The sequence below is a fragment of the Gracilinanus agilis genome, chromosome 1 (assembly GCF_016433145.1).
Source record: "Gracilinanus agilis isolate LMUSP501 chromosome 1, AgileGrace, whole genome shotgun sequence".
In the NCBI taxonomy this organism is placed as follows: Eukaryota; Metazoa; Chordata; class Mammalia; order Didelphimorphia; family Didelphidae; genus Gracilinanus; species Gracilinanus agilis.
Window position 1 is genome coordinate 763,568,218 of NC_058130.1, and position 17,252 is coordinate 763,585,469.

The 17,252-nt window shown below is 40.4% G+C and overlaps 1 protein-coding gene across 2 annotated transcripts in view; it reads left to right on the forward strand.

The window, feature by feature from the left end:
• The first annotated feature begins 8,306 nt into the window (after window positions 1-8,306).
• The window catches only part of FBXW8 (F-box and WD repeat domain containing 8), a 104,028-nt gene continuing 95,082 nt past the window's right edge, over window positions 8,307-17,252 (forward strand). The window contains exons 1-2 of one of the 2 annotated variants that reach the window (XM_044658823.1): window positions 8,307-8,408; window positions 8,666-8,683. In XM_044658823.1, the coding sequence (XP_044514758.1) occupies window positions 8,307-8,408; window positions 8,666-8,683 (120 nt within the window). Of the gene's footprint in view, window positions 8,709-17,252 lie in introns of both variants that reach the window. The other variant, XM_044658822.1, reaches the window with a different exon arrangement.

Below are 17,252 nucleotides of genomic sequence, written 5' to 3' on the forward strand. Positions count from 1 at the left end.
CCTTTCTGGGAGTGTTACTCATTGTTCCTCTTCATTAGTATTCCTTAAACCCCAATACTTCATATCCTGTATTAATGCTGTCACAGAGGCTAAATAATGTCTAGAATGAACATGAATAAACACAGATGCCAGCCAGCTTATCTCAAACCCAGACCAGCCTGTGACCCCTTGGATGACCTTTTCTACCTTCACTCTAACAACCTTCTGGAATTTATGGGGCATTTAAGGGAAGACTAGCACCTCTAGGGGTGGACAAGCTGAGCTTTTCAAGGCTGCTCAGCCACCTTTGGTGTATAACTCTCACCAGAGGTTCCAAGAGAGCTGTAGCATGAACAGAGGCCACACTGATAAAACTATCTTGGCAAATGGGCTAAACCAGGTTGAGGATTACCCAAAGGCTTCAAACCAGGCGATGAGTTATGGGGTATCTACCCCAAACATATGAAAATTTGTTCCAGCAATTTGTTCCAACAGCCTTGAAGGTGACTGAAACAAGTACTGCAGAGTACTTAGAGCTTGGCCAGGCATCAAAGACACCAAAGCCATTTGGGGCCATCATCAGTCATCCTGACCTTTGTCTCACCATTGGTCTTGGATGACTCTGGAAGAATGAAGTTGATGACTTTAGCAACTCTGCCTCACTTAAATCCAATTTACTCTCAAATCAAGATAAATCTTAATAAATACTTATTCCCTCCCCTTCTCCTTGCCCCCACCCTCAACTTTAATCCCAACCCTAGCAGGCCATGATGCTATGAGCCCATGATTACCTCTGTATCTTAGTGTTTATTCTTTTCTGGTCTTGGATAAGTGAAAATTCTAAGATTGAAGACTTGAGGTATCTTGGTAAGTTCTAGAGATTCAGAGTTCCTATCAGAGGGTCAGTTTGTGTAAGTAGAGGCCATTGGCCAGCAGTGGCCAAGGACAGAAGAAGTACTTACAAAGGGATACAGAAATAAACATATTCAAGGATGTTTATAGCTTCAGGGCCTGAGATTCCTCTTAGGGAAAAAAAATTTGATGGCTGTGGATTTAACAGAGGTATCAACTCTTAGGGTACACCAGGCCCCTAATCCTACCAGGGAACTATTTTAAGGGGACCTTCATGAGGACTTTATGAAGAAAGAAAAGGAATCCCAGGGTTAGAAGCAAAAGGACCATTTTTGCCACTTGTGTTCTCTGCAAGTATGTATCATCACCACCGTCCCTTAAGTTTGATTTCTCAGAGTATTTTGTATATTTAAGGGGATAGACAGTATACCCTAGTTTTGAGGAAATGTTTCCTGACAAATTGTCCTTCCTGTTAACTCCAGTAAATACCTTTTCTAAAAGCTATGAAGATAGGATTAACTCTCTCCTTGTCTAAGAGTTCACAAGTCACTTATTAGAATAAGTGACAACTCAAAGGCCACTGCCCCCTCCTTGAGCAGTGCTAGGCAAATTAAAAGACTGCTTTTGGTTTCTATGATGAGGAGGAGTGACAAGGAGTGACAGGAAGTGACTTGGAAAAAAGAGGCATAAAAAGAGACCAATGGGGTCTGGAGGGGTCAGTCCTTTCCAGGCTTCTGGAGAGATTGGTTGTGGAGATTCCTGCTTTGGCTTTGGAGGAGGTTGTGTTGGTGGAACCCTGGCTGAAGACACTGCCAGGACTTCTGGCTTGGAGAGATTCCTACCTTGGTAGCTCTGTGAGGTCTCTGCTCGTTGGCACTTCAGTGGGATACTCCATTCAATGTGAATTCAGTGGAGAGACTCTTTTCCTTGGATCCTGTATTGTCTTGCTGGTGAGTGACTCAGACTTCCACGTGGAAATTGGAACTTTGTCAGGAGTGAGCTGAATTTCATCAGATCAGCTCTTAGGGTAGGCTAGGCAATCCCTTACCTCTTTCCTTCCTGCATTTCATACTTCAACTCTTTCTCTTCCTCATTATAAATAAAAGCTGTTAACAGTTTTTTTTCTGGTTTAGGGATAATATTTTGAATTTGGCAACCACAACATTGAATTTATAACTCTCTTATTTAGTTAAAACATCAATTTAACCCTTACAAAGCTAATTCAGTGGATAGTGAGCCATACCTGGAAACCAGATCTGGCCTAGCACTGTGACCCTTTTCACTCTTCTGCCTTGGAACCAATATTTGGTATTGATTCTAAGACAGAAGGTAAGGATTTAAAAAATGCTAATTGAGCCTACTACTCTCTCCTGATTCTCACCCTACCTGTCTGACTACCCCTTCTTAGTCTCATGTGTCTCAGTATCCTCTGAGACACAGAAGGAAGAAATGATATCTAATTGTTATGGTATTCCTAATGTGATTTAAAAATATTTATCAGACATTCAAACCTAAATATAAGCAAACCTCGGGGCTTTGTCTTACCTTTTCTTTTTCTTCTCTCTCTCTCTCTCTCTCTCTCTCTTTCTCTCTTGTCTCTTTCTGTCTTTCTCTACTTTCTATCTTTCTCTGTCTCTCATCTCTTTTTACTTCTGTCTCTATCTTCTCTCTGTGTGTGTCTCTCTCTCAATCTTTCTCTGCCTACTCTGTCTTTCTCTCTGTGTGTCTCTTTCTCTGTTGTTGTCTCTTTCTTTCTGTCTCTCTGTCTCTCTGTCTCTGTCTTTCTTTCCCTCACTGTCTTTCTCTGTCTACTCTGTCTTTCTCTTTGTCTTTGTATCTGTCTCTCCCTGTGTGTCTTTCTCTTTCTGTCTACTTTGTGTCTTCCTCTATCTCTCTTGTCTCTTTCTTTCTATATCTCTTTCTGTCTTCTCTCTGTATCTCTTTTTCTGCTTGTCTGTCTCTGTCTTTGTCTACCCTCTGTCTTTCTGTCTCTCTCTTTCTTTCTCTGTGTCCCTTCCTCTGTCTCTGTCTCTCTCCAAGGGATCACATCAATCTGGATTTAACTATCGTCTCTACGCTGATGACTCATAGATACAGATCTATATGCCCAAATCTGTCTTTCTTCTGAGTTTCAGTCCTGCATTACTAACTAACTGCCAATTGGACATTTCAGATTGGTTGCCCTGGAGACACCTCAAACTCAACATTTCCAAAATAGAACACTGCAGCCCAGAATGCCTGCTCTTAATGTGATTTTAAAAAAAAAAATCATTTATCAAACATTCAAACCTCATTTTCGGAACACTCCAAGGCTTTGTCCTGAACCTTATTTATTTATTTTTTTCCCATTCTCCTTCTCTCTTGGTGATCTTATCAACTCCCCTGGACTTAATTATCATCTCTACGCAGATGTCTCACAGATCTGTGTTTCTAGGTCTGGTATCTTTCTTTCCTGAGCTCCAGTCCTGTATCACCTGCATCTGTGCCTATTAGGCACTTCAAACTGGTTGCCCTGGAGACACCTGAAACCATTATTTCCAAAATATCTTGTTTGTGCCTAGCGGTTTGAATGCTGTGTTTCCACCATTAGACTGTGATCTCCTTGAGATCAGGGACTGTTCTTTGCCTTGCTTTGTAGCCCCCCGTGTTTAATACAGAGCCTGGTCCATAGAAAACGCTTAATAAATATTTATCAACTTGACTTTTCTCCTATTCTGTGCTGGGATTCAGGCCAATCCCTTGGTAGTTTGTTTTATATTGGAACAAAATCCGGAGCCACGGATAGGTCAGTCAACCATTAACAAAAATAGATCTGCTTAGCCATGGATGTGGAGATGGATATTCCAAGAGGGTAAATAATGAAGACGATGAATTTATCCCATCATTTTTCATCAAGCATCTGAGTGCCTTTGGAGCTCCCTCATGGCTGCTTTGTATTCAGGTGACCACGAGGTGATGTCAAGAATCTGAGTCTTTTGTCTTTTGAGTTAATTTCAAGTCTCAAGAATGGTGGTTTTTTGTTTGTTTGTTTTTGTTTGTGTGTGTGTGTGTGTGTGTGTGTGTGTGTGTGTGTGTGTGTGTGTGTTTTTAAGGAAAAACTAGCCTACCTTGCATGGTGGTAGGGGATGGGATATGGTTCTAACCCCCTCACACTGAAATCCTCACTTCTGACAAACTTCCCTATTTCTGTCCAAGGTATCACCATCTTCCTGTTCATTCTCCCACGTTCAGAACCTTGGCTCTCTTCAACTCCTTCTCCTTCACCCAACTTATCCTGCCATCTTGGAGAATCTACTTCATACTATCTTCTTCATCCTCCCCTTCCCTCTTTTTTCCTAGAGCCTCCCCCTTCATCCAAGCCCTCATCACCTCTCACTTAGACAAATTAGATGGCCTTCTACTTCTGTCTCATCTCTCCCTGATTCAATTTATCTTCCACTCAGCTGGGTGGCACAGTGTACAGAGAAATGGACTTGGAATCAGGAAGACCTGAGTTCAGATCCTGCCTCAGACACTTGACTGTGTGACTACTATTTGACTGAGTCCCAGAGAAGTTAAATAGTTTGCCCAAGGTCCCTGGGACAGTAAGTGGGAGAGGCATCGTTTGAACCCAGGATCTCTAATGACTAAACTTCTCAGCCCTAGTTTCCTCATCTGTAAAATGGGGCTAATAATAACAGCATCTACTTTACAAGATTATTGTGAAGACGAAACCAGATAAAATTTGTAAAGCACTTTGCAAAATCTAAAGCACTATATAAATGTTTGCTATTTTTATTAAAGTATTTTTTCTTATGCACCCATCACTTCCCAACTCCAATAACCTCTTAATGGCTTCGAGGATTGTGTATAAACTTTGTTTGGTTTTCTAAGTCTTCCACAACCTTGCCACAATATATCTTTGCCGTCTCATTGGATATTTCCCCTTTTCTAGATTCTATGGACAGTCCACGGAAACTGATTTTCTCTTTGTTCCTGACACAGAACTCCTTCTCCCATCCTGTCTTTGCCTTGACTATCCTCCCACACCAGGAATACATTTATTCTCCCTCCACTTCATAGAAACCTTCCCTTCATTTAAGATGCAGCACAAACCATAACTGTCTGCACCAAGCCTTTCCTTTTACCCACAATTGCCAGTGTCCTTACTCCTTCCCTTCTTCCCTAATTACTTTAGACTTAATGTTTTCATATTTATTTTCTATATATTCTTTTTCTATATTTCTACTTATATTTTCTATATATTCTTTCTATATAGTCTTTTCTCATCTATTTATAATTTTTTTCTCAATTATACATAAACAAAATTTCTTTACATTTTTGCTTCTAAAATTTTGTTTCAAATTCTCTCCTGTCCTTGAGAAGGCAAGCAATTCGATATAGATTATACATGGACAGTCATGAAAAATATTTCTGTATTAGCCATGTTGCAAAAGAAAACAGACCAAAAAAAAAATTCCAAGAATAATAAAGTAAAAAAAAAAATCTTCAATCTGTATTCAGACTCCATCAGTTCTTTCTCTGGAGGTGGATAGCATTTTGAGAATAATTTTGGATCATTTTATTGCTGAGATATATTTAGTATATTCTTAAACACTTCCATGTTGGCTTCCATGATAAAATGAATCCTTGTGAGAAGACAGTTTTGTGTTGTTTTTTTTAGTAATTGTATCTCTAACATTTAGCACAATGCCTGCATGTTTTAGATGATTCATAAATATCAGTTTATTAATTTAGATTCAAATCTAAGTTACCGAGGTTTTTTTTTTTTCTGCCATAAGTTGTCTATTGGGGCAGCTAGGTGGTGCAGTGGAGTCAGGAGACCTGAATTCAAATTTGACCTCAAATACTGCCCTGTGTATCTGGGTAGATTCTGCTTGCCTCAGTTTCCTCATCTGTAAAATGAGATGGAGAAGGAAATAGTAAATCACTTCAGTATCTTTACCTAAATGGGGCCATGAAGGGTAAGATATGATTAAAGAACACCAAATGTTAACCTGCTATTTATTTTTTAACTGAGATTTGCTTCAGCTAGGGCACTGCCTTTAGTCAGAGATCCTGGGTTCAAACCATGCCTCTCCCACTTACTGTCCCAGGGACCTTGGGCAAGCCATTTAACTTCTCTGGGATTCAGTCAAAGTCTACGGGAATGATGCTTGAACCAGATTTAAATGTAATTCGTGGTGGTGGTGGGGTGGCTCAGTGGAGAGCCAGGCCCAGAGAAGGAAGGTCCTGGGTTCAAATCCGACCTCAGACACTTCCTGGCTGTATGACTGGGCAAATCACTTAACTCCATTATCTCTCCTTATTAATACTAAGACAGAAGGGAAGGGTTTAAAAAATGTAATGGGGAAATGTTTGGCAAGATAAATAAAAACACAACATAAATAATGTTAATGTTTGGTTTTCTGTGTCAACATGTTGCCTGAGGGTATCTTTGATATTCTCTTTGAGATATTCTCTTTGAGTTTGATGCCCCCTGGACTAGATGATTTCTGAGATCTCTTTAAGTTCTGAGACCAGGATCCTATCCATTTTCTCAGTAAAAGGAAAGGGTTGGAATAGAATATCTCCAAGGGCTCTTCTAGCTCTCATTCTAACAAGTAATCTGGGGACTCAGAGTTTCAGGGATTAATTCAGGGTCACACAGCCTGTATAAAGCAGAGAAAAAAGGTCTTTTGGACTCTGAGGCCAGCTCTGTATGTCAGGCTGTCTCTGTGTATTTTATAAAGTATGTTTATTTATAAATAAATCTAAAAACATGTATAATTATAAATAATATTATAAATAATAGATACATGTTTTATATTTATAAATTAACACAAGTTATAAACATAAACATTCATAAATTTATATTTATAAATTAACATAAGTTATAAATATAACCATCTATAAATTTATATTTATTTATAAACATATATAACCATATGTAATGTACATATATAAACATTAGACTGTGCACACATGTATGTATTTACATATGTGTATATATTTATTTGTATATATTTTTTAATCTTTCTATCCTGTCTCCCAGAGCAACATAAACATAGGCTCCTAGACAGAGAAGCAGAAGAGACCTTAAAGGTCACTGAATAAATCCCGTTCATTTTACAGATGAGAAAACCAAGACCCTGAGATTCAGTGCCACAGGATCCTAGATTGAGAACTGGAAGGGGACTGTGTAGAGCTCATGGAATACAACCCCCTCGTTTTTTCAAATAAGGAAACTGAGGAAACAGAGGTGACTTGATCCGGATTGCATCGCTCAAATGATGGGGTGGGGAGGATTCGAACTCAGGTCTTGTGACTCCAAGTTTATTGTCCTATCCATCACGCCATGAATAATGGCTGCTGGATTGCGCTGGGATAATTCCCACTGGTTTGTGGGGAAAGTGTAAAGGAGTGAGGGGGCGTCTGCTCAGGATCTCTGCGCTTAGCACAGTGCCTGCACACAGTAGGGGCGCGATAAATGTCAGTTGACAGACAGATGCAGTTACTGCCCCGCCCCTCTCTACGCCTGCGTAAAGCCGGGCTCCCTCGCCTCATAGGGCAGACAGCTAACTCCCTGGGTATGAGGCTAGGTCCGACTGCAAGAGTCAGACTGCGTGAGCGCCAGGGAAGGGGGCGGGGCGGCGCGTGCGCCTGGAGACCGCCCGGAACTCTGGGGCTCATGCACCTCCGGGGCGCCCAGAACCCTCCCGGAACCCGAAGACCGCGGCGCCAGTTTCCGACTCTGGTGGCGGACTCTTGTCCTTGAGGGACGGTTCCGGAGGAGGCTTAAGAAGACAGCTGCTGAGGGGACTCTGGCGCTGGGCTTGGGGGAGTCGGGTCTCGCCTCTGGGAGCTTCAGGGACCTCGGGGGTTCCCAGTGGGAGCGAGCTGAGCTGGGGTCGAGGGAGGGAGGTGGGACCGGCCCGGCTTAGGGCACGCAACCCCTCTCTGGGATTTTTGGGGGAAATGATGAACCTTTAAAGTGGGAGTGAGTAGGAACCCCCTTTTAATTTGGGGAGAACCCTTTTGTCTTGGGGTGAAGGCCCCTTGATCCCAGGATGGGAACCTCTCTTATTGGAGGATCTTTTCTGATTTCAGTGTGAGTTCCTCTCTTGATTTTGAGGTGACGGTTCCCTTTATTTAAGGGGCCTCCATCTTGAGGGACAGTGCCTCCTGATCTTGGGGTGAGGGCCCCCTTTTATCTGAGGGGAAGGAGCCCCGATCTCAGAGTGAGAATCCCCTGCTCTCCATTTGAGAATCTCCTTTTATCTGGGGTTGAGGGTCGCTTGCCCTCCAGGTGAAGACCCCCCATTATCTTTGGGGTGAGGGTCTCCTTTTATCTTGGGGTGAGGATCTGCTTTCCAGTTGAGGATCCCCCTCTTTCTTGGGTCAAGGGTTTCCTGCTCTCCAGGTGAGGGTGCCCCATGTGAGGATCTCAGTAGCGGTGAGGGGGACCCAGCTCCAGGCTGGGGTCAGCGTCCCGTATGGCCGAGGCCGGCCTGGAGGAGTTCCGCCGCCGCTGGCGAGAGGAGTTGGCCCTCCGCGAAGGTCCGACTAAGAGGCGGCGGCGGCGGAGCGGGGAGGAGGTGGCGGGGGCGGCCCGCGAGCCGGAGCCGGTGTCGCAGTGGAGCTTCTGCGGGGCCGTGCAGGCCGCTCCTGGGGCTCCAAGTGCCCAGCGGCCGGGGGTTGCTACCGGCTACTTCGAGTTGGCCCGGAGCCTCTTGGAGGGCGGAGAGAGCCTGCTAGTCCCCTCTTCGCCTGGGACTGCCGAGGAACCCTCCTGCTCCAGCCAGGGACGGATCCCCCAGACCCCCGAAGCCCACAAGCCCGAGCACCCCGAAAGCGCTGGCGGAGACCAGCTGCTGGAGCAGCTCATCCGAGACCTGGTAGGTGTCTCAGCACCTGCTGACCACTCATCCCCTTCCCTCCCTTCTCCTCCCCTCCTCGGGCCTGGACTCGGGGTCCTGGGTCTGCTTTTAAAACTCCCTCCCCGAGGCCCCCTGCCCAATTAGAGTTTGAAAACTCGCTCCTCCTCTCTCCTGGGCCCCGCCTCTTCTCCCTCTCCTGCAGGTAGAAGACGACAAATTTTAAAGTGAAAATTTAAATACTACAGAATATAATGCCCATTATGAAATTATATAGAATGTCAACAAATGTAACTTATAAAAAGGTTTAGCAATGCAGTTTGCTTTTACATTACATGTAATATGCACTTCACTCCTGGAATATCCCCCCCAGCAAGTATGTTAAAAAAGTTTCAACACCCCCCCCCAAAAAAAAAAACACCATCAAATCATTTCCACAGAAATGACCCACATAACCAGCTCACCAAATGTGACATGCAACCTTTAAGAAATGAGAGAGGCACATCCTCTCTCATTCATCTTACAGGACAAAATGATATAGGCATGTTAATTGCTTTTCAAACTTAAAGCATCATTTATTTTTTAATTAGAAGTTTTTGAAGCTGTCTTTTGTCTTTTATATCACCAGTATTCTCCATCCTCTTCCCAAAGAGTCATCTCATATAACAAATATTATTTAAAAGATAAAATAGAGCACCCACTTTTGAAAAAAGTCCATAAACCTGTGCAATGCAACACCTGGAGACCTCCCACTATGGGGGAATCCTCTTAAGAGTCAAGCTTGTTCTTTATAATTTTGCAACATTTATTTTTGGCTTTTTGGGTATGTGATTGATTGTTCTTTACATTTTAATTATTGCAAAACTGGGGATGGGAACTTATTTCTATTAATGCCCTCTTTGGCATTTGGTATAAGACCAGAAATGGAATCTCTAGGTCAAAGTATAAGGACATTTTAGTCACTGTAGTTGCCAAATTCCAAGTGACTTTTAAAATAACATTTAAAATGACATTTAAAAAAGCATTTAAATTAAATTAAATATTAAAAGTAAAATTTAAATTTAAAATAACATCAGTGATGATGATGATGATGATGGTGATGGTGATGATGACAATGACCCAGAGTTCCTGAATGCTTTGCTTTTGTATGAGCTTTGGGGAATCCAACTGGACCGAGCAGGCTTTGTGTTTGGTGATCACTGGGAGTGTTCTTGTTGCAGGATTGTTGTAGCTAAGGCCAGATCTTTCACCAGAAGCTTGGCTGTGACATCATAGGAGGGAGGCAGTTGGAGCATTGAAAAAACACAGGGTTTGGCATCAACAAGTCCTGGGTTTCCTTTTGGACTCTTTGCTTGTAACCTACCTGTGGGCACTTGGGCAAACTGCTTAACTTTTTCTAGCATCCCTCATAAGTCCTTAGTTTTCCCAACATCTCCATTTATACAACCCTTAACCCAGAGATCAGATTAGACAAGCTCTTAGAGGGTGCTGCCAAGTCTAAACTTGTGGTGTTTGGTGAGTGTATAGAGCAGTGATTCCCAAAGTGGGCGCCACTACCCCCTGGTGGGTGCTGCAGTGATCCAGGGAGGCGGTGATGGCCACAGGTGCATTTATCTTTCCTATTAATTGCTATTAAAATTAAAAAAAATTTCCAGGGGCGCTAAGTAATATTTTTTCTGGAAAGGGGGCCGTAGGCCAAAAAAAATTTGGGAACCACTGGTATAGAGTCTCGGGCCTGGAGTTAGAGCCTGGACAAATCTCTTCACCTCTCTGAAGTGCCTCAGTCAGATAACAAGCATTTATTAAGTCCCTACTATGTGCCAGACATTTTAGTTGGGGACACAAAGAAAGGTAGGACAGTCCCTGCCTTCAAAGGATTCATAGTCTAATGGGGAGATAGCAAGCAAGCAACTATATTCAAATATAAAGCCATAAAATAAAGTGTAAATAGTAAACAGAGGGGTAGCATTAAAGAGGACTGAGAAAGGCTTCTTGTACAAGATGTTAGCTGAGACTTGTAGGAAGCCAGGGAAGGCTGAGATGAGGAGGAAGAGCATTCTAGGCATGAGAGACAGCAAGTGCAAGTGTCTCAATTTCCTCATCTGTAAAATGGGAATAATAATAGCATCTTCTGCCTGAGCTGTGAGGATTTAGGATTACATGAAATATTCATAAAGCATTTTGCAAACTTAAAGGGCTATATGAATGTTGACTGTTTATTATATGAAGAAGAGTTGTTGTCTGCTTTACTGGTGAAAGTACCTGCCTTGTGGAAATCCTGTAACTTAAACTCTTTGAGGCCAAGGACTGTTTTGTTTTTGTATCACCAGCATGCAGCCTTGTGTCTGACATCTAGAAGGCACAATAAAATTTTTGTTGAAGCTTGGCTCCAAATAAGAGATAGGAGAAAATACTCCTTCTTCCCGCTTCTTTTGCAGAGGTGGGAGACTACAAGCGTAAAAAAACTGCTTATCAATTTAGACTCTTGTTGATATGATCTGTGTTTTGTTTTGTATTTTAAACCCTTACCTGATGTCTTAGAATCAATACTGTGTGTGAGTTCCAACACAGAGCAGTAGGGTTAGGAAATGGGGCTTACATGATTTGTCCAGGGTCACACAGCTAAGGAAGTGTCTGCAGCTAGATTTGAATCCAGGACCTCCCCTCCCTGGGCCTGGCTCTCAATCCATGGAGCCACATAGCTGTGTCCTCCCTCCCTTCCTTCCTTCCTTCCTTCCTTCCTTCCTTCCTTCCTTCCTTCCTTCCTTCCTTCCTTCCTTCCTTCCTTCCTTTTTTTCAAGCTCTCAGAGCAGAAGTAAGGAGAGGGATACAGTGGGCAGTGTACCCAGGTGATCTTTAAGCAAAGGTTATTGATACAAAATTATTGAAATAAAGTGATTATTGATTGAATGAATCTTTTTATGTGTCAGAAGTAATGGAGACACAATGAAGTAGAGTAGGCCATGTTGTATTATCTAATAATAGGGACATTACTTATGGACATTAATAATTGGAATTTAGAGCAGACTGTGATGAGTCAGAGGCAACAGCAAGAAAAAATCCTGTGAGATTTAGGACCAAAATTCCCCTGAAATTGGCAAGTTCCCCAAAGGAGCTGTCCGGAGGCATGCCTACCTAGGATCTATTCTAGGTAGTTACCCTACCATGGCTAATAGCCAATATTTGCAGCTTTTTAGCTCTGTTTATCCAAGACTCAGAAACCATCAGTGATGTGCCTCTAAATATAGTTGTAGTTCTTATCTTCAAGGAGCATTGCTTTGGCTTGGATGGCCCTGAATGCATTCAGTTTCTTGAATTGATAATGATGTTGAGGTCTTGCTTCTTTCTCAATGCTTTCTCTATCAAAGAATACTAATTTGAACCACTTATGAAGAGGAATTGATTTGATTCTTGAAGCTGAAAATATTTCTTCCCTTTTGGGTCTATATAGAAATATCAGTAAGATTGATTCTGATGAGATACTGAAGGGGAATTGATCCTCATTATAGCTCAGTTGTGCAAATGGAAAGTTCTTTCTTTAAAGTGCTTTATTTTCCTTTTAGCAATAGCACACTGATTTTGGTTGTGAATTGTATTGTTTTAAAATGTATTCTTTTCCAGTATAAAGTTTTTTTAGAGATGAAACTGCAAACATGGGAAAAGTAATTAAACTGTCTTTTGATCTTTCATTTTGCAACCATTTGAGAGCACATGCAAGTCTTTGTAACTTAAGAGCTGCCTCATCATTGAGTGAAGTGTTGACTGGGAAGAGCAATGAACTTCAAGAGTGGCAGGGCCTTGATAGACAGCTACAATTCAATGGAAATAAGAAATCAGCAGTGACTCCTTTTGAGTGTTGTCTCTATCCATGAAGCTTTTGATGATAGCAGTTGGAAATCATCTCATCTTAGGTGGTGAATTAGGAATATACTAAGTGAGCAATTGATATTCTTCTTTGTATTCAGTTACTCAAATGCAGAAAAGACAGTCACACTCCTGGGCAGAATGCCACTGATAGCAGGCGCCTTCCTTCTTTGCCCTTTTTCTATTCTTTCTCCATCTTCACCCAGTAGTGTTCAGGTAGCTGAAATATAGCTCTAAACTTCTACTTGCTAATTCCTAAATATTCATATTTATTTAAATATTTAAGGAAATCCTGCTGTGGTGAGCTATACCTGCCTTTCACCTTTTTCTCTTTAGTCCTATCCATGTGAAAAACTATGAATGAATGGAATTTTTTATTATTATTATCATAGTATTCGTCCTAGGAGGGGGTCTTAGAGATCATTTAGTAAAAATCTCTTCTTACAGGTGAAGAAAGAGAAGCCTTGAGGGGTTTTGTGATTAGCTCACAGTTATGTACCTAGTAAGCCTCAGCACTTGGATTTGAACTCCAAAGCATCCATAGTTCTTGTCATTAATAGCATCTTAAAATAGTATTTGAATGTAAATTGTTTCTACTTGTAGAGTGGTGCTCCCAAAGGTCCTAAAACCCATCCATGGGGTCTGTTCATGGTCTTAAAATGTATGGCATTCAGTAAAAGCCTCTTTATATGTGGGTATTATTCTTGTTTCCCAACCATCAGCATTATATGTCATTATTATTTGTCAGGCAAAATATCTTTATTCTAATGAATACTTTTCAATATCAGCCACTGATAATATTTGAAATTATCTATAATAGTAGAGCATATCATGAGCATATTTATGATTGCAGACCAGTTAATTTAATTGTAATCTTTTTCCATTCTTGAGGTAGAAATAAATTATTTCCCTCACTTGTACATTTTAGAAATGTAGACATCAATTACAGGTCTGGGTAGTGTGAAATAGAAAAGTAAATAAAAATCAGTGATGAAAGAAAAAATTAAGTTGGCTGTGATCACCTCTATCTCACATGCAGATTTTCCTTAATTCAGATGTTACCTCCATAAAGCTTTTCCTTACTTCTCAGGTTCACAATCATTTTTTTCCATCTGTAATAAAAGCATGTGATGTTTATACTTGCTTGTTTGACAGTCATGTATAAGCAATCCTTGTACTTATGACTTGGTTTAAAAGTGGGTCACTAAGGGTAACTAGGTGGAGCAGTGAATAAAGTACCAGGCCTAGAGTCAAGAAGTCTCATTTTTCTGAGTTCTCAGACACTGGCTATGTGACCCTGAGAAAGTCATTTAACTGTTTTCCTCAGAGCTCCACCTTTTTCAGGTGTCAGGCCTCTACTTTTTCCTCTCTTCTAAGCTTCGCTCTCACCCTAGGAACCTTCTGCTAGAGTAAAGCTGGTAATTTGGGATGACAAAGAGTGTACATCTCCCATAGGTATGTGAGAATTTTTTCATCTTAGAATATTATTGTGGGAAGGGAAGATATGTTCCTGGCATTTTCAGGTAGAAATTGGAAAGCATTTCCTTCCAGAAAGCATGGAATAGTGGTGATGAAGTTCTATGGTGCCATCATTCATCTGTATTCTGAGTTAAATAGGCTTTGGTCAGCTATACCTGGAACCCCACACCTCTTTTTTATAGCGTTATTCCAATAGGAAAAAGAGTTCCAATTTGCAAAGATTGGTAAAGGAAATACATTCATAATTAGAGTTTGCCTATATTTCCCTATGTTCAATATACAAGTATTTATTAGGAATCATGTCTTATTCTTTTTCTATATTAACCATATCATCTAGCTCAGTGCTAATTACATAATAAGTACTCCATGTGTACTTGTTGAATGAACAAAATTAGATTTCAGTTAGGTGGATAGAGCCTTGGACTTGGAATACCTGACTTTATAACCTTCCTGAGACCCTGACTAGCTGTGTGATTCTGGGAAAGGCACTTTGCTTTCTCAGCCTCAGTTTCCTCATTGCAAAAAAGGGATAATCAGTTAATCAGTAAATATTTATTAAGTGCCTATGCTGTGTCAGGCACTATGATAAAGGCTAGATAATGATAATATTGACCTCACAGGGTTGTTGAGGGATAGATAACATATTATACCATATAAATGCTAAGTTAGCTCTTACTTTGAAGTAAACCTGTGGATGGTGTGAGGGAAATACATAAAAAACTTTATTTTGACTGTTTTAGACTTTTGTTATCCTATTATTTTTCATTAGCACTCAAGGAGAATGCTTCGGGATGTCTGGCTTCATCCTTTGCATCTGATTATAATATCTTGTGTGTACTTAGCTTTTGCCATATAGTGAAAGTAATCAAGATAAACTGCCTTAGAAAGGAGAAGCTTTTAGTCACACAGTATTTTGTTGTAATTGCATGAACAAACATTTTTTGATCATAGTTATAGTTAACTTTTCTCTGCCTTAAAAAAAAAAAAAACACTTAGGGAAATTTTCTCTGCCCCGTTTTCCCTAAAGGTTTACACTGGAGGAGAAATTAAGAAGAAAGTCAATTTCCTCACTTTTGACTGATTTGGTTCTTCCTAATTATCCCGTTTTTAAAAAAAAGTGAGGAGGCAGATTAAATTTCTGACAGTAAGGCACAAAACTAATCCATTTACAGAATTAGTATTACATTAGCACATAGGAGTGCAACTCTCTCTCCCTGGGGATGGATCTCTTTGCAATTTCTACCAGGCCTTTTGGAATAAGGCCAGTAGACTTTGGGAAAATCAAGTACTGAGTGACTTTGAAGTAACAAAGTAACATTACCCTTTTGTGTTTTGGGCTTGACCTACAACACAGTAGAGACTGAGGAGGCTTCTATACCTTTAAATACAAATGTTTGTTTGATTTTGGAAAAGAGTCCCTGAAAAAAAAATCCTCATCTGCTGGATGTGCCGTTGAAAAAGTGTTTTCCATAAGTCTGAAGAAAGCTTCAGTCTGATGGACCCCTATAATTCTGCTTTGACAATTTTTTAATGTAATAGGATGATAATGATAGCTGACATTTCTATAACACCTTAAGGTATGCTAAGTACTTGACATACTTTATCTCATTTGATCCTCCCAGTATCCCTGGGAAGGAGATCCTGTAGATATTATTAACATCTTCATTTTCCAGATGAGAGAACTAAAGCTCCAAGAGGTTGTGTCTTCAAATCTAAGTCTCTCCAGACTCCAAGTCAAATGCTCTTTTCATCATACCACACTTCTGCATATTCCTTCTAGAGATTAATTAGTATTATTCCTCAAAAATATTGTAGTCACTAATATTTTATAGTGTGACCAAGTTTTTGACTGTATCTGATAGCTATATAGCTTTTCTCCATTTTTGGAGTTTTTGTCATCAAAGCAGAAAATTGTCAATTTTCTTTTTTAAGCCAATAGTTACTGATGTTATCATTGGATTGATGGTGTCTGTGGTAGACAGCAGTACACTTTAGTTGGTCAGAAATGATCCAAGTGGAAATGTGATGAGTAAACAAAGGAAATGTTTCTCTGAGCTAGTTTGTGTAGCAAGAAGACATGCAGATTCCTTTTTGTTTAAATGAAGCTCTAGGAAGTCCCCAGGATGAACTTGACTACCACTGTTATGGTTTACTTCATAGTCTGGACCACAGCCTTGTTGTGTGAAGGAGTTCTCATCTTTTTTAGATTCATCCATCTGTAGCTGATAGAAAGTTCTGGCGGGGTTATTCTAAGCAGAGTACCATAAGACTTGAAAAAATTGACTCATTCAGCACCACTCTCTTCCCCTCCACCATGGGGCTTTGTTTATTGTAGGAACTATAATACCTTTCAAATGATTATGATCTCATCTTATCATTTTCTATGGAATTCAGATAGAAACAATCCTAGGATAAGTCATTATCTACTCTTATTCTTTTATATTTAATTTTCTATGGGCTATTTTACAAATGGATGAAATATCTGCTTTTGTTGTCGAATATTAGTATGAAGAAGTAAGCTCCTTTCCCGGAGTTCACTGAAATCATCTTATGTACACTTTCATAAGTACACAGGCCAACATGGATGAAAGACATGAAATTACCTTCTCTTGTGATTTTGATCTTCCATGCTGAATCTCTGTGTTTTGCATGTTTTTTATTCCCTGTAGTTTTGAGATGGAATATTTAGTGCAGTGAAAAATCTATGAAAACATTCTTGAGTTATTCTTCTGATTAATATATAAAATTGATATAATGCTTTCAGGTTTGTACAGGACTATATTTATATTATCTCATTTGAATTGAATTTTGGATCACTCAAAATCAGTGACAGATTCCCTCATTCCCTAGTACAGGAACTCTGTATTGGTTATATTAGAATCAGAAGAGATTTTGCCTCTTGGATAGAGAGGAGGAAGAAGGAGATACTCAGCCTTCAGTAGAATGGTTACCTGGTGGTAATGGCCGGCCTGCTTCCCTTACCTCTTGGCTCTATTTTAGATTCTGGTACCAGTCAATATTCTTAACAGGGGGCATATAAAGACTCATGGATTTATAACCCAGTGGCTCAGTATCTAGTAAGCCTGTTGTTAGTCTCATTTTGACCTTGTGTCCTAGTTCAAGTACTGAGGTTCTTTTCTTGTTTCTTCTGACCAACTGTTTCTATGCCAGTTTTCAAAGTCCCTGTCTCATTGTTTCTCTCTTTTCAGCATGACTGAGGCT